Here is a 23048-nt window from a genome sequence, read left to right as displayed (position 1 = left end):
TACATTATATTAAATCTAAATTTTTAAAATACAAATTCAAATATAACATCAAATTTATATATATATATATATATATATATATATATATATATATATATATATATATATATATTATATATATATATATATATATATTATATATATAATACAAAATAAATTCGGGTTCGGGTCAGGTAGAGTCAAAATCCATATCCGAATCCATATCCGTCGGGTTTCTATTTTTGATATCCATATCCGAATCCATATCCATTTAGCATCGGATATATTCGTTTCATTCGGGTTCGGATTCGGATAAAATTTTGGGTATCCATACCCACTAACATCCCTACATATCCCTGATTAGATATGAAATAAGCTCGGCGGGGCGGCAGAGGAATCCAATAGATCCCCCAATTCGAGGACAAGTGAAACGAAAATGACCTCTTAAATCTTTATTGCCTATTAGAAATAAAAGATTCCATAGATCTCAAGATTGTGTCATGTGTTGAAAGTGGAGAGCAGTGCGCGTCTCCCTCATTTACATAATAATAATAATAATACGAGAAATACTACTTGTGCAGCCAAAAAGTAGGTGTAATTTTAACATTCCTCAATTCAAGGATTTAAACAACTTTTTCTGAATTTGTATTATTAACGAAAAACAATTGATAAGACTAGTATAAAATATTGGCCTTTGAATGGAAGAGTTGTAAGATTTACACCCATTTTTTGGGTGTCTAGTAGCATTGTTCTAATAATAATAATAATAATAGTCGACCATTTAGAATAAGATACTTGAGTTGGATGTTTTGTTTCTTCTCCTCACTAATGTGTCTATAACTAGGTTCCTAAGAAAGTGTGCCAACAGAAAGTTGTTCGATCATATATATTAACACCAAAGGCACACAGATTGGTTGAATATTTTTGAAGGTTACAAAATTTTCGGGTAATTTCAGTTTGCACTTGGTAGTCACAAAGTTAATCATCTCTACATTTCACCATTGTGTAAAACAAAAATAATATGGACACCTCCTTTAAGCCTATACCAATCTTAATCTAGGAAGTATGCTCTAGAATTACATGTAGCAAGTCATGTTATATATAATATAATGCATCTTCACATAGACACATCACGCTGTCAATGATGGCTGGATCACTGCCACTACTTAGAACAGGTAATTGGTACTCTCTACCCTAGCCTATGATATTCCGGTGCAAATCCTGCTTTGAGTAAAAAGTGTGTGCACATTGTAAGCAACAGATATCATGGAAAAGATTTTGATGGTTTGGATAAGCCCACTGTCATTTTATTTGCCTGTCACAACCACCTTTTTTTTGTGTGTGTGGAAAAGGAGCACAAAAAAGAAAATGACAACCCTTGGATATTGTGCTTCATATAGCTCTATCATGCAATTTGGAAGGATAAGGCTACTATTTTGGGCACTAGATCAGGATGGTGACCTTTTTGTCCAGCACTCATGCCAAAACTTATTTCTGTGGAGATTGGGGCTACCATGGTCAACACAAAAATGAGATAGAAAATGACTACTTGGAGACCCTACATAACCAGGTTTACTTTTTGGGCACGTTTGGTTCGCACTATAAAAGATTACTAGGAGTAAAAAGATATCCGAGAATCTTATTCCTATTACTATTACTAAGAATATAATATTTCGGTGTTTGGTTTGTATGGTCATATTATTTAGTCATGCTATTTAAGATTACGAAAAATATACAATTAGTTAATTTATTTTCTTAATTAATTTTAAATAATACTATAAAAAATTTCAACATCCTTTTAGAAAAAAGAGAGAATATAGGTTAGAAAGAGAGAGTATAATTAAAGAAATAGGAAGAGAAATAGAGTCTGAGGTTAGAAAGAATGAGAAGGTTGAGATTTTAGAAAAAGAGGGGGAGAAATAGCATAGTTTAGAGAGAGAAAAGGAGTTGAAGTTTAGAAAGAAAAAGATAAATTTAGAGAGAGATATGAGATTAGAGTGTAAAAAAAATAATACCAACTAGCCGGCGGGTAAGAAGAAAGAAAGAGATTAGACATATTATAATTACCCCAATTCATTAATATAAGAATACCCACCCCCTCTCAAAGGAATGAGATTAGCACTCTGTGATGCATCTCATTCCCAAGTAAATCCAATATTACCAACTAGATTACTTAATGCGTTTGTCCAAACACCGTTATATTTTTTTATTTCTATTGGATTACTAGAAATCTTAAAAAGATAGCGCGAACCAAACGCACCCTTAGAGTAACCTTAAGGACGTACGTATTTGTAATGTTAGAAAAGGACCACTTCAATTGGAAAAATGAGCTACTCTCGAAAGGTTAAAAAAAATAAAAAAAGGGAAATGTGAGGAGCTTAACATGTCATGCATGATGATCTTATAGTCAAAAGCATAGCTATAAGAAAATTCATTTGATATAGTACATGCAAAATTGATGGAGTCTTAGGAGGATTTATTTCTCGTCAGGTATCTTGCGGATGCATGACACCTATCAAATAAGAGGTCAAATGAAATTAGCTTCAAATCCACTAATTCATAAGAGAGTAAAGTGCTGATATATATTAGTAAGCTAAGTGTCACGGACATAATATTTTTTCATGATTTCTCCTTTTCAATCACCTAAACTCTAAAGGAGAGTTTTATCAGAAGTTTTGTTGGAGCCTTCTAGAAATATCTTTATAGGTATTGAGAGTCAAAATGCAAATGCCAAAAGGTCAAGATTCCCTTAGAGCTTTGTTGATGCCAAATTTGAAATAAACACGCCGACCTAGCCCACTTATGAGCTGAAGAAATAAGGACACGTGGTACACCATGAGTCGACAATAAGGCGCCTGAAGGCCAGGAGCGTTTAGGCGGGACGGTTGAAAAGTGGGGCGTAACTTTCATGTGAAGTGGGGCATAACTTCCATGTGAAGTGGGACGTAACTTTCATGAGAAGTGGTGTCACGCCCCGGATTACACTTTTCCCGGGCACGCCGACAAATCCGCCGTATACAAAGGAATTTCCCCTGTATACGAAGCGATAGCTGTACCTGTAAATCAAACACTACTACAAACAGTAGTAGAGAGCTGCTAGAGAAAACTGAAGCTAAATAAAATAGAGTTTCATATACATAGTTCGGATCCAAAATACAGAGCTACTCNTCATGCTATTTAAGATTACGAAAAATATACAATTAGTTAATTTATTTTCTTAATTAATTTTAAATAATACTATAAAAAATTTCAACATCCTTTTAGAAAAAAGAGAGAGAATATAGGTTAGAAAGAGAGAGTATAATTAAAGAAATAGGAAGAGAAATAGAGTCGAGGTTAGAGAGAATGAGAAAGTTGAGATTTTAGAAAAAGATGGGGAAAAATAGCATGGTTTAGAGAGAGAAAAAGAGTCGAAGTGTAGAGAGAAAAAGATAAGTTTAGAGAGAGATATGAGGTTAGAGTGTAAAGAAAAATAATACCAACTAGCCGGCGGGTGAGAAGAAAGAAAGAGATTATATTAGACATATTATAATTACCCCAATCCATTAATATAAGAATACCCATCCTCTCTCAAAGAAATGAGATTAGTACTTTACAATGCATCTCATTCCCAAGTAAATCTAATATTACCAACTAAATTACTTAATGCATTTAGCCAAACACCGTCATATTTTTTTATTCCTATTGGATTACTAGGAATCTTAAAAAGATAGCGCGAACCAAACGCACCCTTTAAGTTATCGTGTGACCATTAAGCTTCTATGTGTTATATTCCCAGGGAACTCTGTTTAGTACTTTGGAGCACACCTAGTCTCTTTTCTTTTTGTTCTCTGTACTAGGATTTTGTGGACATGGCTTCTAAAAAGCCTAGGTACACTAGTCCTTTAGTGTCGTATGGAGTGCAAATATAATTATTGAGCACATTAGCAAGTTGCAAGATAGTGCAAGCAAAATGATTGAATATTTTTTAAAAAAGTCAAACAGCATGATAAAATACAAGATAACTTTATAAAATATAGTTATTGACTATTTCGCTTTCTCAATTAGCTTTGGGTAAAGTTTGCATTTGATTATATTCTCGAATCATATTGTGTCGTAAAAGTTAATCTCTGAGCTACTTTAAATGGTTCACAGAAAAAATTGCAGACAGAAGCAACGGGGACGTGGCGGTAGATTCCTACCATCATTACAATGTATCACTACACACAACCTGCATTCCTACCCTTAACGTTCTTGTCTATCTTAATCTTGTTACCGCTACAGTATTACTCTACGTATCTCTTTCACAAAAATGAAACTACCCGTGTTCGTATAATGTATATATGTGCAGGAAGATGTAGCAATCATGAAAGAAATGGGTTTAAATGCTTACCGGTTTTCCATCTCTTGGCCAAGAATTCTGCCCAGTAAGTGATCCTTCTATGTACTTTGACTGTATTGTTTTTCTGCAAAAATATAAATCAATTATTTCACTAATGTTACTTGATGACAGACGGAAGCCTAAGCGGAGGTGTTAACAAAAAAGGCATCAAGTATTACAACAACCTCATCAAAGAGCTCGTTTCAAATGGTTTTTGTTTTCTCATCTTCATGCCCTTAAAAGAAAAATAGAAAAAAAAAAAAGGTGACTTAAAAGAAGTAAATAAAATGGCTAGTGACTAAAAACAAACATGCACTGCAAACAGAAAATACATGATGATGGAGCAATTCAAGACATAGAATCATAACAAAGGGAAAGGAAATCTAAAAGAAGTAGTTACTAGACAATAACCAACTTGCCAACAATTTGCAAGAACATAATTCACTAAAAATATGATTTTGGCAATCAAAATCAAAATGTTTTGAACTCCTTCATGTCATTATATGATACTAACTTATGCAGGTCTGCAGCCCTTTGTCACCCTCTTCCACTGGGACTCTCCCCAAGGTTTAGAAGACCAGTATGGAAGCTTCTTAAGTCACCGTATAGTGTGAGTAATCTATACACTTACTCCCCTAATATTCTCTTCCCCTAAATAGTACAACAGTATAACTTGGAAACCAAATTAAAACTTGGCCAAGTTCGACTCAGCCAGTTAGGCCTCTGGATCAGAACACAAGTTTAGTGGATCATGTACACTACAGGCCAACCTTATCAAATTGGGAATATTGTCAGGGATGATTTCCGTGACTACGCCGAAGTTTGTTTCCGAGAGTTCGGTGACAATGTAAAGCATTGGATCACTTTCAACGAGCCCTGGAGTCTCAGCGTGGGAGGTTATGCAGTAGGTATATTAGCTCCAGGTAGGTGTTCGCATTCTGAGGGATTGAATTGCACTGGAGGAGACTCGGGCCGAGAGCCTTATATTGTGGCTCATAACCAGCTTCTGGCTCACGCAGCAGCAGTAGCAGTATATAGAGAGAAGTACCAGGTGAGAACTTCCCTTCTACATTCACTACAAAGCTATTAAAGATTCTAAACACTTTTATTATTTCTAACACTATCAGATGATTCAGACAGACCCCCAAGAAGCTGAAAAGCTATAGTTGGGTAAACAAGAAAAATTTAATCGGTTGGAGAATGTAGAAACTTCTTTGCTTCAAAGGCAAAAAATAATAGATTAAGTGATTGCTATTGAGAATCAAGATATGCTTAACATAGTAGATTTTCCAGACCTTAGCTATTCCTCTCCACTCATTCTTCTGTTTTCACCATGCAGGCATTTCAAAAGGGTAAGATAGCTATAACCTTAGTAACCAATTGGTTTATTCCCTACTCTGACTCCAAGCATGACAAGGATTCCGCTAAGCGTGCTCTGGACTTCATGCTTGGATGGTGAGTCTTTGAAAAGCCTGACATAGTAGAGTGATCAAGAGTAAACTTACCGCCGAAATGCAGTTCAAGCACTCGATGGATTCATATGACCTCAACTTGTGTAAAAAATTGTTATAGGTTTATGGACCCCTTGACCAAGGGAGAATATCCCATTACCATGCAAACGATGGTTGGAGACCGGTTACCAAAATTTACAAAGCAGCAATCCAAAATGGTGAAAGGATCATTTGATTTCATCGGACTCAACTATTATACTTCAAGATTTGCTCGCGATTTTTCAATTCCAAATAGAGTCCACGAAAGCTACAACACAGATTCGCTAACTAATCAAACAGGTACTTTGAAAATAATTCTAGATCCATAATTTAGAAGATTTTGCATGCTGATTGTATTTTCCTCAACGAAACAGTGGAGAGAAATGGGAAACCTATTGGTCCAAAGGTATGACTCTTTTCTTTGCAGTTGAAATCTACAAGCATTAAACAACATTATCATAATAGGTGAATCTACATTTTTTCATGAGGGCACCACTGTTCAAAGATATAATCAAAAAATTCTGTTCAACTTTTGCATTGCCGCAATGTTACAACTCAAGAAAGCGACAAAATTGGAAAAAGAAAAAAAAAAAAAAAGATGCTTCACTCAGAAAAAGCAAGCAACACTGAATTTCTAAATCACTAACAAGACTTCATAAACTACTAGGTATTCGACATATCTACACTACTTATAAAGGCAAACTTTCAAATCATGGCTATTGGTACACTGGACATAATTGCATGCATTATCTTGTACTACACAAATTGCTGGAAAGCATATTTGTATCCAATAGGACATGCTTCCTTGCACGTACATAAAGTATGACTTACTGGTGCACCACAGGCTGCTTCAAACTGGCTCTACATCTACCCAAAAGGAATAAGAGATCTCTTAGTCTACACAAAGAGGACGTACAACAATCCTACTATCTATATCACAGAGAACGGTGAGATCAACTCCTAGCTGCTATATTCCTCGTTATTTAGTGTTAAAATGAAATCAGCTATACGAACTTCACATGATTAATAGATCTCCTTTATCTTATAGGAGTTGATGAGATAAACAATGGAACCTTGCCACTCAAAGAGGCTTTGGAGGACAACTTTAGAATAAAATTCCACCAGCAACATCTGCTGTATGTTCAGAGAGCTATACGGTAAGTAATTCTTTAGAAAGTACACATAAGCATTGGGTACAGTTTAGTCCTACCAGCAAAGGCATCATCTATAAATGTTGCAAATGTGATCTTCTTTTGATGTTGTTTCCATGTATTTGTTATTTGTTGTTAACTATTTCAATCATCTCAATAAATGTTTCCTTGTTATATGACAGTAAGAAATATGAAAATACTTCTTTATTTTGCGATGACAGGGAAAAGGTTGACGTCCGAGGATATTTCGCTTGGTCGCTATTGGATAACTTTGAATGGATGGATGGTTACACAGTCCGATTCGGCATTAACTACGTCGACTACAAAGATGGTCGTAAAAGATACCCCAAGAGCTCTTCTCTGTGGTTTCGCAGCTTCCTAAAAGGACAGTCGTGACCAAATGAAAGAGCAGCTTCACTATTACTATCCTTGCTATTACTTTGCCTACCTCAAAGAGAAAACAAGTTGTAACATACTATTATGTGTGTAACCTTACAGATGACGAATTCAAGGCCTTTACACTTTAAAAATTTTATCATTCACCATGTTAGTGTTTTACTAGTTTTTTTTTTTTTCTTGGATTGAACTGGTTAAAAACTAAGATTATGTGTGTAATCGAGTTGTAAGAACTACTCCCTACATGCTGGTTGGTAGCCATTTTATAGTTGTTTTCACTAAAATCGATTGAGAACTAAAGGATTTTTCAAGTTATACCTGTAAAATTTCCCCAAATTCATATACTTCTCTTCCTAAAAGTTTGCATCCAGGTTTCTGCATTATACTAAACTGCTACAAGTTTTATGAAATTGAAACACGAAGATCGCGAGATTTCTACACCGAATCGATGCGATCATGCAATCTAATTACTATAGATTCAACATTTCGAGAATTTAAAAACCAAAAAAAAAAAGAAAAATAGAGTTAAGTAGAGGAATGAGAATGCACCTCTCGTTCTCAGGGTTTGGAGGAAGCGATCGAGATCTCTCCGAGAGCTCCGTTTCGCTCGATCGTGCGAAAAATCTCCTTCCGAACCCCACGAGCTCCACTCTACTCTGTTGCACTCCCAAACAATATTGGGTCGGCCCATCTAAATGGGCCGTGTTTTGTGTTGCCTCGTAGGCTTAGTAGGCCTAATAGGCCTAGAATTTTCTCTTTGTGGGCCTAATCGAAGTACTAGAGATATGTTCATAACACGTAACGAAAAAGTTTTCAAGTGTAAGCTTTGTTCTCACGTTTTGATAAGATTTTAGACTTTCCTTTGGTTCGGGTATAAGTACTTATTTTAGAGATATATACAAGTTCAGGTATAACTGTATAAGCAAAAGCTAGACCAATTTTATGTTTCGATGAAAATTTGATTGCTCTCAGGAATAAAAAAAAAAAATAGCGTTTGAAAAAATAAGATGGAATAAGAAGAATAATGGATAGTTATAAATAGAAAAATAATATTATCTCTCTCGTCATATTTGAATTTAAATTTTTAGTTTTAAAATTTTTATTTTTAAATTTAAAATTTTAACTTTTAAATCTGAAATTAAAATTTAAAATTAAACTATCAAATTTTAAATTTTAAATTTGAGAATAAATTTAAACTTAAAAATATAAAATTTTAAATTTTAAAATTTAAATTTAAAAAATATAAAATATCAAATTACAAAATAAAATTTAAAATTATAAACTTTAATTTTAAAATTATAAATTATAAATTTTTAAAATTTAAAATTTAAATTTAAATTTTTTTTAAAAAATATGGGTGACAATAGCTTGTTCCCACCCCTAATCATTCATGTTTGGGTACAAAATCCCCCCTCTTATATCCAATCCAAAACAGGGGCTTAAGGTCTCCATCCAAGTCAAAAGGCTAGATATATAGTTTAATCTTTAAGCTTGGCTTTTTTTGCTTCTTTGTTTCTCCTTGTTTTGAGACTCGAATAGTTCAAAGTCAATAAGAAAAAAGCTTTTTTTTTTTTTTTTTTTTTTTTAGAGAACCCATCAACACCAAATGGCATGCATCAAAAACAGTTGACAACTTGAATTTTGCTAGATGTTTACGTAAGGATAAGATAGTGGGCATCATTTTCCGTGTCTACATCACACTCTTAGAAGAAAAGTATTTCAATCATTTGAAGTAATCTCATGAGAAACTATACAATAGGCACAGTTAGATCTCTGCTAATCCTCAAGATCATGTTACTAGATCGCTTAAGGAAGCGATAAGATCTACTCCTTTTGATAATATACATCATCATATTGTATAGTCGATGCATCGTATGGGAACACATGGGTTGACACGTACCTCTAAAACTTACCTAACGAGGTAGCAACTTTGCTTTAGGGGATCAAATTTCAAACTAAAACATTGAAAATGCAAAAATAGTTACGTACTTCTAAAAAGAGATTGGAGTGGGGATGGAAATTATATTTTATGTTTGAATAAGAAGGAGGCTATGGACCACCTATTTTCACGCTGCCCTCATATTACGGCTATGCTAAAAGGATTGCTGCCTAATAAACTGTTTCTTAATAATCGTTTATCTTCGAGAGAGATTTGAAAAGTGTGTAGTCTCAAAATAGGTGCATAGGGGGTAAAGAGCTGGTGACCATTGCTCTGATTAAAGCGTAATAGAAGAATTTTTTAGAAATCAAAACGTGCATTGGGTTGTCTGTTGATGACGGAGATCTGAACGCTCAGAAATTCATGGAAACGTTTTTGCATTTAATCTTCTTTTTCTTTGTCTTTTTTTTTTTTTTTTGAGGTCCAGACTATCTTAATCTGTAGCCGACTTTATTTTCTAATTGAATGAAGCAATAGTATGCTACTTTTTCTCAAAAAAAAAAAAAAAAAATACTAGTCTTAGGACATAGGTTTTAGTTTCGCCTCTAAATCATGCAAGGAAAAAAAGGTTTTGTTCTCTTGAAGTAATCTCATGAAAGTCTTATTATGCACATGTAATATCGGTCCGCTCAATCTTCTAGCTACCGACTTTTCCTAGTCAAGAAGAGGTGAAAAATATAATGATAAGCTTGCCCTACTTCAAGGTTGGATTTCAATTTTTCTCTTGCAAAATTAGCTGGAAAAGAAAAGCATTACTTTTTTAGATCTCAACTTAAGTCTGATTATTGACGTACTTAATAGTATTCGTTGGCTTCAGGACCGTCTCTTTTCTTTCTTGTAATTTTTTTTCATGTTTCCTTTGCTCTGGTTCTATGGATTAAGCTTAATTTGTTTCTCTCGTCCATGTCTCTCTTTTTGCGTCTCCTTTAGTTTTGCTTTCTAGAGGTTCTTATGGACCGTCTAACTGTTGTTACAAAATTTATTTTGCTAAATGAATGAAATGAATAACTTATTGTTTTTTTCTTAAAAAAAAATCTATTGCAAATAATATTTTGTGGAGTGTGCAATACAAAATTAGGAGGGGCATAAACACAATGAAAATAGATAGATGTTCCAACGCAAGTGAACCCAGCCAAAGTAGGATTTTTTTTTTTTTTTTTTTTAGAGAGAGAGAGATGCCAGAGTAGGATCCAAAGTATTGAAATAATTGGTTTCGTGACATAAAGGGTCCATTTGACCCGCACAGAAGCTTCTAGCAAAAGTTGTTTGGTTGGACCACGAAATCCTAATAATTTTACTTAGATCCTCAAACCAACTCATTATAGCTGGAGCAAAAAAATTCAACTTTTTTACGTATTCAAATATCTAACTTATCTCAAAAACTATCTAAATGGACACCAAACCCCCACACCATCGAGATGAATGAGATTAACTATTACACCGCAACAAACATTAAAATTGAGCCAGAAATTGTCATTTCCGGGCCAAGAAAACGTAGCTCTAACCTCAATATATATAACACTAGTCCACATCAACCAAAAAAATAAAAAAATAAAAAATAGAAAAAGAAAAACCAGGTTTTAAGTTTTAACAAGGACCCAGTTCAAGGCCAACTGATGTAATTAAGTCAAAACTTTTACTCGGAACATATTTTGCTCCTTTAAAGCCTATTTTCATGCTGCTTCGTCAAAATTTAGCCTCAATCATTACAGTTTCAGCTGGTACAATGATCATATACAACATTAGTACTGTCGCATGGCGCCCATCGCCCCTAAGTTTCAGGCTAAAACCATGTGGATATATACAAAAGAAGTAGAACAACTAAATCAAAATAAAAATAGGAGAAAAAGGGAGAACACATGCAACGTTCTCATGAGAAAAAAAGAAAAGAAAAGAGAGGAGCTCTCTAACGTCTAATGTAAAGGAACCAAACAGTACTTCACCATCAAAGCACAAATTTGTGGCCCCCTTTGTTTAATTTAATTGATCCCTGCGTGGTCAGAGGAAGTGTGTGTCACCTCGCATAGGGAAGGTGATACATGTAACTAATTAAGAGAGCACCACAATCGCCTCTTGTATCCACTTAAACCCTTTTTAGTTAAAAAAAAAAAACAAAAAAGAGAAAATCCAAATCCTAACTTTGGGTCTGTGTTTATACTCGGATAACTTGTTGTTTCTTCTTGTCACCTGGCACTGTTGGTTTTGAGCTTCATTGGAGTTAACATAGTAAACTTGAATTAGTTTTTATATAACACGAATATGTCAATGATAATTTTTATTCTATTAATTCACAAATTTTCTGTATGGAGAGTGTTATGATAAACGCACAAATAGAAACGAAATGACGAACACAAAAAACAATCAAACCACAAACAGAAAATAAAGAAACACAGATTTATGTGGAAAATTCTTTGCAGGGAAAAAAAATCACGGACGAGGAAGGAGAGAGCTTCACTATGAAACGAAAAAGAGAATACAATGTTCTTCAGATTACAACCAACCACGATCACACGCCTCTAGGGAAAAAAACGAGAAGGAAAACTCTCGATAGTAGATTTCGAGTCACATCTAACAGAGAGAATCCGCATGCAATATTGTATATCTATCAATTGATTGAATGGCTGTAAAAGAGAGAACTGAGTTTCTTTAGAGAGACCATTTGGCATCAGATTCTTCTTCATCTCATGTTTGTCGTGATAGAGATCTAGTAGGCTCATGGGCCCTAATGTCCTTTATATTATTCATTGCTAATACAACACTAGTTTTCTTTTTCTTTTTCTTTTTTTTTCTTTTTTTGTGTGTGTGTGTTTGTTTCCAGCTCTTTAGGTTTCTAATTAATCCATCTGATCACACCAAACTCAAAGTGTTCAATTCAGAGCAATGTTCAAAGAAAAAATTTAAAGAAAATCAGCCCAATTTTTTTAATTTTTTGAAGTTTTAACTCATTATTTTAAGCTCACATGTACACTAGCTTTAATGGAAAGTTGTTTTGGCCTTTTCAAATAGTTTTACTAGAACATTGCTTCTCTAGAAGCTCCAGTAACTTGACTAGAACTTAAAAATCGAATTTTGGAAGATAGTTTAAGCTCCATGAAGTTGTTTTGGAAGATAATATTTTAGCTCAAATTTAAACAGTAAGATCGTTCGACATAATACATCGTACTTTTTTTTTACTCATCGATCCCCGAGTGAGAAATTGAGATTGAACAAGTAACAGTAATAAGTAAAAGATTCGCAACAATAATTAACATTTTCGATTAAAAAGAGAGACACAATTTCAAATGAATAAAGCCACCTGGTATAAAATATTGCTAAAATGGGAAAAGATATTATTATCCAACACAATAATGTCTGAGACTGACTATCAATGTAATTAATTGATCGGTGGTTAAGAAAATAATAGATAGGAAGCAGGTTGCATTAAATTACTTTACATTTTCAAAATAGTAAAAGCATCTCAAAGTACAAAATTTTTTTTCTCAAAAAAAAAACAATTCAAAATGTTGAGAAAAAAAAAAAACAAAACAAACAACAATGCACCCCATGATAAAATAATCTTCTAACTGAAATTAAATAATTAAACTGGCGTTCATTGAAGATTTAATCTTATGCAACTAATGTGTTTCTTCTTTTATAGTAATGAATTGAAAAAATAAATTAATTTCACAGAGACCGTCACTAAGTTGTTTGGTTTCTCGAAAAAGCGCGAAAAGCTGTTTTTAAGAAAAAAGAAAATAAAAGAAACACTCTTCTCCACGATATTATTTTTCGAACTTAGGTTGTGTGGGTTGAGTTATTCTTGTGTGGATAAAATAGAGAATTCCAATAGATCATATTTAAATTGACTGCATCGCTGGAATGCCCTACTTCCAGCTAAGTTTTTTTTTTTTTTTAAAAAAAAGTAATCTAAAAACAAAATATGAACTCTTAAAAGAAAAAGAAAAAAATTAAACAGGAATGCTAATTTTCTTATAAACTAAACAGCAAAAAATAATTTTTTAATGAGAAACTTATTTTTTAAAAATATTTTTTAGAAAATCGATCGTCCCGTTAACTTTGACCGAAAAGGTAGAGAAAAATTTTCTCCAAGAAAAAAATGATGGGGAAAAAAAAGAGAAGAACCAGAGGCTATATGCTTAATTTGGAATAATAATTATAATAATAATAATAATGTAGTGCAGGACCATGCATATCACTTTATTACGATTCCAACACCAAGAACGAACTAAAGGGGCTAAACGTAATTAAGCACTAAATTAAAGCTTATCTCTTTATCCCATTTTCTGGTCCGTACATGTGTGGTTGGAATAGTATAATAGAATTCATGAGATAAAAAGGTCTTATAGTGATGCTCACTGCTCAACCACTTTGGACAGGGGCTTTTTAACCACCACTTATTAATCCCTAATTAATCCCATCCATCTAATTAACCTCATCTAGTTAATATATAATCCCATCCATCCATTCAGGAGAGAGGATCTTGGGATTATGTCAAATAAATAAGTGTTGCACATTATTTATAGAGAGAGAGAGAGAGAGAGAGAGAGAAGGTATATTTTATAATTATTAGAAAAATCTTTAGCCACTTGGAAAGGTTTAGGACTAATTAATTGCGTTAATTGGGCGGTTTATTTAAAGTAATTTACTTTTTGTTACTCTAGCAAATTAATTAACTTTGCTTCAGTGAAAGATGAAATTAAATCCTAGTAATTACTATTTGTGATTTGATAATCGCACCGACACCTGTGATGGCCCTGTTCATTTGCCCATCGTTTTCGTTTTTTATTGTTTGTTTTTGTGGAAGCCAAGTTCGATTAATTTATCTTCCTATAAATTAACTTAAAACTTTTGTTTGGAACACATGTATGCATCACATGTGTCCATTTTTTCTTTTTGTTTATTACGTTTCAATATTAATAAACCTTAGTGGTGCATACTTCAAACCAAATCCTAAACAATGATCGATGAGTCGATCATTATACATATAGTAGCTTTTATTAACAAGGGGGTGTTTAAATTAACAAATTTCTAAATTCAACATAACTCAAGTGTAATGATGCTTTAGTTTGTTTTGATATAATTTATACAGTTTGAAAGTTAAATGTAATTTTTTTTAAAAAAAAGTTAAATGTAATTATTTTTTTATTTATTTTGGTGTAACTTAATATTGGTGAAATTAAATTTTTTTTTGAATTTTATTGTTTGTTTTGATGTAAGTAAGTAAACTTCATTACCTCCTAAATATAGTAGTAAATTTAGCTCAATAAAACTTAATTATTAAATAATTAAAATTTTCATTATTGTTTGAAAAATTTTTACTCATTGTACAAAAAAAAGTTACTCCAATTTATTCTAAAGAAATTAGAGTTTTGATTTTAATATTTAATAATATTTTTTTTTAAAAAAAGCTGAGGCGATAACATTTAAATTCAGTGCTCTAGAGAAAAAGTCAAAGAGGTGAAGTGGATTTGAGTTACATTAATTTTATGATTTACACAAAAATAAACACGAAATGTGTTAGAACTTGAGTTTGAGATTTGAAAAGCTTTATATATATATATATATATATATATATATATATATATATATATATATATATATATATTATATTATATATATAAAACAACTTGTAACATATAAAAATTAAAGTGATTTATCAAATTAATATATTCTAAACATGAATTATTAAATTACTCCACCTCGTGAATCTCTTTATGAGATCTGCGCCTGCTTTTATGAGCCCATGCCCTGCACTGTGCATATCTTAGAACTAACCTTTGCTACTATTAATTGCAGGATTAAAATAGGTGGGTCTAATGTCGTCACCTGTTACAGGATTAACCCTGCTGTGTACATTTCCTCACATCATAATGTAGAAAAAATGTAACACGACAAATGAGACAGCAACATCGATCGTGTGCGCCCATAATTCCACGTTTAAATGGGCACGTAGAATGGCTTGGTCACTGTGCCGAGGTTGTAGTGTCCCTCTCTCTCAGTATTTATGTACGTACGTACACCAACATTCCAACAAGTAGGTTATTAAGTATATATGTTCGAGATACATCTAGTGAAACACTAACAATATAGAAAATAACAATAATAATTCCTAACGGCACTTAATCTTATAAACATTGCTATATATATGTTGCGAAAGATTTTGTGAACATCTCATGCAATTAATAATTTTTAAAAAACCAATACACAGGGGTGTATTCATCTGCCCTAAGCACTCCGATATTGCTCCGAATGTAGGCCGTAGAAGAGCAGGGATACAACAAAGAGAAGTGAAACGCCTTTCATTGGTGCATTACAATACCGTTGAGGCGACGCGGAAACAATACAAGGCCATGCAGGATAAGCTAAGCTAAAATAGAGTGTTCTGGTTTATCTAAATCTCGAAATATCGAATCTATATATATTTAAGAAAAACTTCAAAGATCATCTATGTGGTTTTGCGCTTTTTCATTTTAGTATTTTATGGTTTAAAATATGTCATTTTAGTATTTTGTGATTTTATTTTTCTCTTTCTGTTATTTTCTATATTAATTCTGTCATCAAATCAGTGAGAAAGTTAAAACCATAAAATATTGAAATGAAAATTTGGTAAACCATAGAGTACTAGAGTGAATATTCGATAAACCATAGGTGAGATATCTGAAGTACTTTTTATACATGATTTAATGGGGAGTTAATAAAAGTACTGATGAAAAGAGAAAAATAAAACCATAAGATGTTAAAAATGAGATATTTTAAATCATAAAGTATTAAAGTGAGAAAGCGCGAAACTACATGACTAGTATTTGAAGTTTATCCATGTACTTAATTGCAGGTGCAGGGTGAGAAAATGTCGAAAGTTGTGGCCCACTCGGGAGAATGCAGGATCTGGAGGTTTTTGTTACTCTCATCTGCATGTCTTCGATCGGCTATATCTTAATTTTCTCCAGCGCAGGACCAGCATTTGAAGTTTCGTGGAGCTGTGGAGCAACTAATTACAGCTTGCCTTGATGGCTAAATTGAGTGGTGGTACTCAGCAGCATGGTTGGTTGGTTGGTTGGTTGTCGTGGGTTCCAACATGCTGATTCCAAAATTTTTTTTTTTTTTTTTTTTTGAGAAAAAGGTAGCACGCTACCCGCTTCATTCAACGGAATGATGAATTAGGCTACAAGGGTGGGACAGCCAGGCCCCGAAGCTGATTCCAAAATGTTGATGCATGCTAATGCTAACTAGGGAACTATTGGATTCTAACAAATAATAGTTAGTACCAACCGTTTACAGAGCAAGTGGCAAAGAGTTTGGTGGTTGATATCCGAGACCCAAGTTCGAATGCTAGTTGATTCATATTTTCAGCTAAGTTTATTTCTAAATGAAATAAACAAAACAGGTAGCGTGCTACTTATATTTCAAAAAAAAATAAAATAACAGTTAATAGTGGTTCTTACCCAATATATGAACGAGGTCGAAAATTTAAACCTCCGTATGAGGGATTCTAGCCTCTAATTTTCGAGTTATATACTAAAACAAAATAATTTGGATTTGAATGAATAAATCTCAAAACTAATTAAGCCAGGCATGAAGTACATACGCATGGACCATATCAAATAATAAGTTATGAGTTCGAGTTTCGTTGCATGTCTAATTTCATTAAATTTAAAATTCATGTTCTGAATTTATCAAAAATTTTCTTTTACATTATTTTTCAATCTTGCTTACGTCTAACCTGTAATTAATTAACCATCAAAACTAATATTTGCTGTATCCCATCCTACCGCACATTGCTGCGAAACTAGTTGAATTGTTTCGTGGGTCCAATAATAATAATAAAAAGAAAATCAAAATCAAAATAAAAAACTTCGATATTCTCATCCAATTGTTTTATAAATTTCCGTTTCTGGGAATCAAATTCGAAATGGATTCGTGGGTTACACCCGTAACGCCATTAACCCCTTTTGAAATTGCCGCACGTGCGAAATCCAAGGTGAAAAGTAGATTGTTGAGCAGTCAACGGTCAGCATCCCCACAGTTGTGTGTGCATCTTCCGATTAGATCGACGGTCGAGATGACTCTGCCCGTTATAAATTCACCTATTTTTAAACCCCCGCCCCGAGTCCGCAACTTTTGACTATATTCGCTCCCAACGAGATGAGACATAGCTTGGTCCCGAACCAATGACTAGTTGCCACGTAAGCGTCTGAGAAATCTCGCATGCGGAAGCAACACACAGACGATATTACGCGGGCAGAAGATCCACCGTAAATATCCCATCACAGAATCCATCTCACCCGTCGATTTTGTACGTATGGCCTCGCTCCGTACTAGATAACGCGCAAAATCCACCTGACATGTGGGCCCAAATAACTGGGCCCCACAATTCAGCCTCACAAACCGTGACATGCGTGCGTTGCACCGAGTAATGAATCCCGTTGTATGTCACCTTGCTCCAGCTGGCCCGGGAACATCACAACACGACACGTCTCGATTTTCGTAACCCCCACGCTGCCCGGACTGCGCAAACTATTGCCTGCACCAGGTGCATGCGTTAGCTATATAGCCTTCTACACCACACCTAATATTGATAAATTAATATTTTTAAATTTTTGATTTTACTTTGATGCATGGGACCTATTATATTTAAATGAGTTTATTTTATAAAAAAATATACATTTTGAAAGCCTTGTTGTCTAGAGCTAAAGTAGTTTGAAAATTAGAGCAATTATTTAATATAAAAGAATATTAATTAATAAATTCAAAAAAAATTTCCATAGTAGATGTGAATAAATCAGCAATAAATAGTTAAAGTCTTCTTTTTATGCTTGCATCATATGAGAATTATAAGTTTAGAAGTATTAAATAGGATAACAATCGTTATCTAGACAAAAGAGTTGAATAATTTTATATATATATATGAATTTTTTTTAATATACAACAATACCTAATGAGTTAATTTTAATTTTACAATATTTTAACTTACCATCTCCGGCGCATGGGATAAAAACTAAATAATTGATATATGAGATTGGAAGATCAAAATTTATACATTTCATATTTTTAACTAAATTTATTTTTTTAAAAAATATAATTTAACAAAGCATGCACCCGGTGCAGATATTAGTTTCTTCTGACTCCAAGTCAGAACGTCGGGGATCCGAGCCATGCAACAAAACATCTCGACCGTCCGATCACTACGGCCCAAAGTTTCGTAGGCCCCGACAGACCCACGTGACCGCGATTTCGCTCCCACCCTGCGGAGGAGGAGCCAAGTTTTTCACTGGGTTATCCGCAGCGGAATCTTTCCCCCTGCGAGACGAGAGGCAAAATCGTCATTTTGTTCCCTCATTAAGAATCTAAACCCGTAGTAAAGTTGCTAACCACCGCTCAAACCTTACGGACTAATTTCTTAATTACGGTTTCACCGAGTTGATTAATAATTAATCCTCCTGCTAACCCACTATTCGCCTTCCCGCCGCCTCACCACTATTTTACGTATTAAACTCTTCACTTGTTTCTCGTTCTAGAGAGAGAGAGAGAGAGAGAGAGAAAGGGGAAGTGATCGAGTAGAGAAAGAGAGACAGCTCGGAGGTAGCCGAGCTCCTCTAATGGCGAAATCGAAGACGAAGCATCTCTCGTACATCTCCGTCCCCTCTCAGATCATCCCCGCGCTCTCCTACTCCACCCTCCAATCGCTCGTCGTCTCCCCTAAGAAGCTCTCCTCCTCCTCCGCCTCCTCCCGATTTCGGATCAATCGCATCGTCTCCTCGAGCCCTAGGATCCTCCTCCTTCTTCTAGCCCTAGCTTTCCTCGGAACCCTCCGCCTCGGGCTCCGCCTCGGCCCGGTAATCCCCTTCTCCCCCATCCCCTGCGCCCAGGTCGGCGTGCGATCGTCGTCGTCCTCGTTTCCGGCGTTGTCGCGGTCTTCGTCGTCGTCCTCGTCTCCGGCGGCGGAGGGGGAGTTTTGGAGGCAACCGGATGGGATGGGGTACCGGCCGTGCCTGAGCTTCAGCGAGGAGTACCGGGGGGAGCCGCCGGAGGGTCGCCGGAAGTACCTGCTGGTCGTCGTCGCCGGCGGGCTCAACCAGCAGCGCAACCAGATCGTCGACGCCGTCGTCATCGCCCGCATCCTCGGCGCCGCCCTCGTCGTCCCCATCCTCCAAGTTAACGTCGTCTGGGGCGACGAGAGGTAGCGTCTCCCCCACGATAACCCTGTTCGAGTTCAAATTCAAAATCCCCATTCTCTTCTCCCATTTTATTTTATTTTATCAAAATTTTTATTTTCAAAAACATAAGCCTTTGATCTCTCCCACGCTACCTTAATCTTAAACTGCGAGCTCCTCAATAATCCAGCAGTAGGATTATTATCATAGGGTCTGAATAATTCGAACTATATTTTTTCTCTCCTGCAATGATTGAATACGCTCCGCGTTGGATCACCGCGTAGGTGAACTTACCGTTGTATGATACTGTGTTTTTAACTTGTAACAGTGAGTTCTCGGACATTTTCGACATGGAGCACTTCAAGAAGGTGCTCGCCGACGACGTTCGCGTGGTGTCGTCGCTCCCGTCGACGCATGTAATGACGCGCCCGGTGGTGGAGAAGCGGACTCCTCTCCACGTCTCGCCGCGTTGGATTCGTGCGAGGTACCTCAAAAAGGTGAGCTCCCCCCCCTCCCCTTTTTTTATTAGAAAAATTTGGTTGCTTCTACGAATTAAACCAGTGACTTGGTGCGAATCATCTGTCAATTTAAACCACTGCATCTCCTCATTATACAAACAGGGTTCTTAGTTGGCATCCACCAACTGTTACCTACTCTGGTTTCTGTGTTGAGCAAAATGTTCTTGGCATACCGGCAAAGGATCAAAATGCCCAATTTGTGGATTCTTTCTTTAGATCAATGCGTGGAAAAATTCCACGAAATAAGAGTGGCTTTTGGAAAATTTTCAATATCTATTTACCTATGCAAAATTTATGCAAACTCTGTAATGTTTTGCAGCTTAATAAAGAAGGGGTTCTACTTTTGCGAGGACTAGATTCCAGGCTGTCAAAAGACCTCCCGCCCGACCTCCAAAAGCTTCGGTGCAAAGTATATATATATAATCACACTCTGTCACTAGCACTTAATCCTACTATTATGTAATCTGGACGTATAATTGACTTGTTATTACATAGGTTGCGTTTCAAGCATTGAAGTTCGCGGCGCCGATAGCGGAGATGGGGAACAAGCTAGCTATGAGAATGCGAAGCAAGGGGCCATACCTCGCCCTGCACCTGAGAATGGAGAAGGACGTGTGGGTGAGAACGGGGTGTCTCCCCGGGCTTAGCACTGAGTCCGATAGGATCATCCAAGAAGAGAGGACGCTCCGGCCGGAGCTGCTCACCGGGCGGTCGAACATGAGCTACCATGACCGCAAACTCGCCGGGCTCTGCCCATTGAACACCTTAGAGGTCGCTAGGTACGACTTCTCCGCAGGTTTAAGAATCACATTACGGTCTTCTGCTTCTTGCTGTAGTAGTAGTAGCAGCAGCAGTAGAAGCTCCCTTAATTGGATCTTATGATTTAGGATGACAAAAGCTTCAGTGTTACCAGTTGATCACATTGCTTAATTATTGCTTTTTAGAGTAGAAAAACTATTTCACAAGCTGGGCTTCGAATTCTAAAGCGACTTCTCTTTACTCGGAAAGTAAATGCCATGTTCTTTTTAAAGTTTAGAGCTGATCTCCAGTGTAGTGAGAACTGAGAACCTGAACTTGTTTCAAAGACCTTAGAAGCAGAGTCTTGCTATGTGAAGCTATTGGATTGTTTTTTGATAGAAAACTATTTAGGCGTTTGATGGCTCTGTCTCAAACGAAACGAAATTAAGAAGCTCTAGCTAATCTGGGCAAAGCGAGCCAATAGAAGAAACACCAGCATTGTATCTTGCTTGCGGTATATGATTTTTTTTTTTTCCTCTCTTTTTTTCTTCTATGAATGCTATTGTCTGATGGTGTAGTCAATGCAGGCTGCTTAAAGCACTAGAAGCCCCAAGAAACACAAGAATATACTGGGCAGGCGGCGAGCCATTCGGCGGCCCGGCCGCGTTGGAGCCGCTAACCCGAGAATTCCCCCATTTCTACAGCAAGGAGAACATCTCCCTCCCCGGCGAGCTCGACCGCTTTGCCAACAAGTCCTCCCTCATGGCCGCGATCGACTACATCGTGTGCGAGCAGAGCGACGTGTTCATGCCGTCCCACGGCGGCAACATGGGCCACCTGATGCAGGGCCACCGCGCCTTCGCGGGCCACAAGAAGTTCATCACCCCGAACAAGCGCCAGATGCTCCCTTACTTTCTCGACGCCTCGCTCCCTGAATCCGAGTTCAACCGCGTGGTGAAGGCACTGCACCAGGGCTCTGTAGGGGGGCCCGAGTACCGCACCGACAAGGTCGGCAAGGACGTTACGGCGTACCCGGTGCCTGAGTGCATGTGCAACGGCACGGCCGCTGCATCAGCGTTGTGACAAAAACGGTGCATGGATTTTGTGAAGGACAGCAGCAAGCAACGCACCGGTTGTTAATGGGGGACCGACGAGATTGGTGGAGAGAGAAAGAGAGCACGTAATTATGGTGAGTAAATTACTGGGCTGGNAATCAAAAAGAATAAATAAATAATTACGGAAAAAAAGTTGCCCCTGTAGGTTCTTTTAGCCGTTACCTTGTCGCTTTTCTTATTCTTTTATTTTCTTTTTCCGGCTTTTTCCGTAATTATTTATTTATTCTTTTTGATTGGAGGATCAATAATTGATTGATTAGATCTAGTTTAATTCCTTTCCCAGCACTCGTATGCACGTTATTCGTCCTACCTATTTACATGTATATGTATGTAACATAAATGAAAATTTTCGTCAGATCCACTGGGTCATTCTTTGGATTTTATGGTGTTATGAGGCTGTAAAAAGCAAATTCAATTGCTCTGCAGTGGCCGTACAAAAGGTGGGGGTGTGGGAGAGTAAATTCAGTGAGGAAGAGAACAGGTGCACCCAATAATTTCGCATGCATTTATGATGTTTTGAAGAGGGGTGGAATGAGCTGATCATGGTCGGTGTCTAAAGGTTGTTCGTCGCAAGAATTATATATGCTGTTCACCATTTTGATCCCAAATTTAGATATTTTTTTTTTGGGCTCTTTTTTACTCCAAAAATAAAAGCCAAATAGTTGAAAAAACTTTTTAAAAAAAGTGTAACTTATTACTGCAGTTGAAAAATAAGATGATTCATATATTTTTATTAGTTCATTGCGTCTTATGAGTGAAGCTTCAAATATTAGAATGTTCTGCTTCCAACTTAATAAGTTTTAAATAAAATTTGGGGCCATTTAGGTATGTTCTCTAGAGTGTTTGATCAACTCAAAAACCAATTAAATTAGATCTAGCATTTGCTGCTATTTCTTGGAGAAAGTCTTTGTTATAACAATTGCATGGCATGGATTATAGTTTCAATCAATTTTATTATGCCATGTAGGAGGACCAATAGCATAATCAGAGGTAAAAAGGTGATTTTATAGTGAGATGATATTTTCCAAATATTTGTCATTGTATTCGTGTGTAATGCACACACAAGTCTTTGATTTGATATTATTATTATTATTATTATATAAAATAATTATGGCGGATAAAATTTTTTCAATATATATCTTGACTTTAGTTGGAATTGTGGGACAATTTATGAAAAGAGGTGGAAGCTTTTTGATTAAGTGGCCCCTCAC

The 23048-nt window shown here is 35.8% G+C and overlaps 2 protein-coding genes and 1 long non-coding RNA gene across 5 annotated transcripts in view; 2 read left to right on the top strand and 1 right to left on the bottom strand.

Moving 5' to 3' along the window:
- The window catches only part of LOC109711455 (beta-glucosidase 24-like), an 8791-nt gene extending 1104 nt beyond the window's left edge, over window positions 1-7687 (top strand). Inside the window, exons 3-13 of one of the 3 annotated variants that reach the window (XM_020234496.1) lie at window positions 4114-4172; window positions 4310-4385; window positions 4472-4549; window positions 4862-4949; window positions 5135-5390; window positions 5679-5794; window positions 5912-6129; window positions 6204-6235; window positions 6674-6776; window positions 6878-6986; window positions 7202-7687. In XM_020234496.1, the coding sequence (XP_020090085.1) occupies window positions 4114-4172; window positions 4310-4385; window positions 4472-4549; window positions 4862-4949; window positions 5135-5390; window positions 5679-5794; window positions 5912-6129; window positions 6204-6235; window positions 6674-6776; window positions 6878-6986; window positions 7202-7376 (1310 nt within the window). In that variant the 3' untranslated portion in view covers window positions 7377-7687. Of the gene's footprint in view, window positions 1-4113; window positions 4209-4309; window positions 4386-4471; window positions 4550-4861; window positions 4950-5134; window positions 5391-5678; window positions 5795-5911; window positions 6130-6203; window positions 6236-6673; window positions 6777-6877; window positions 6987-7201 lie in introns of all 3 variants that reach the window. The other 2 variants (XM_020234495.1, XR_002216602.1) reach the window with 2 other exon arrangements.
- The window catches only part of LOC109711456, a 9958-nt gene extending 1930 nt beyond the window's left edge, over window positions 1-8028 (bottom strand). Inside the window, exons 1-3 of the long non-coding RNA XR_002216603.1 lie at window positions 7926-8028; window positions 4525-4574; window positions 4352-4424 (exon numbers count right to left, since the gene is read on the bottom strand). This is a non-coding gene — a long non-coding RNA (uncharacterized LOC109711456). The remainder of the gene's footprint in view (window positions 1-4351; window positions 4425-4524; window positions 4575-7925) is intronic.
- Window positions 18791-21926, top strand: LOC109711585 (uncharacterized protein At1g04910). The gene is made up of 5 exons (XM_020234723.1): window positions 18791-19492; window positions 19795-19963; window positions 20304-20393; window positions 20480-20763; window positions 21310-21926. Exons 1-5 carry the CDS (start codon window positions 18912-18914, stop codon window positions 21803-21805), a joined length of 1620 nt encoding a protein of 539 aa, XP_020090312.1. The 5' UTR covers window positions 18791-18911; the 3' UTR covers window positions 21806-21926.

Source organism: Ananas comosus, linkage group 6 (genome assembly GCF_001540865.1).
Source record: "Ananas comosus cultivar F153 linkage group 6, ASM154086v1, whole genome shotgun sequence".
NCBI lineage: Eukaryota > Viridiplantae > Streptophyta > Magnoliopsida > Poales > Bromeliaceae > Ananas > Ananas comosus.
The sequence above is the reverse complement of the archived record's forward strand: the minus strand, read 5'-3'. Positions and strand labels throughout refer to the sequence as shown.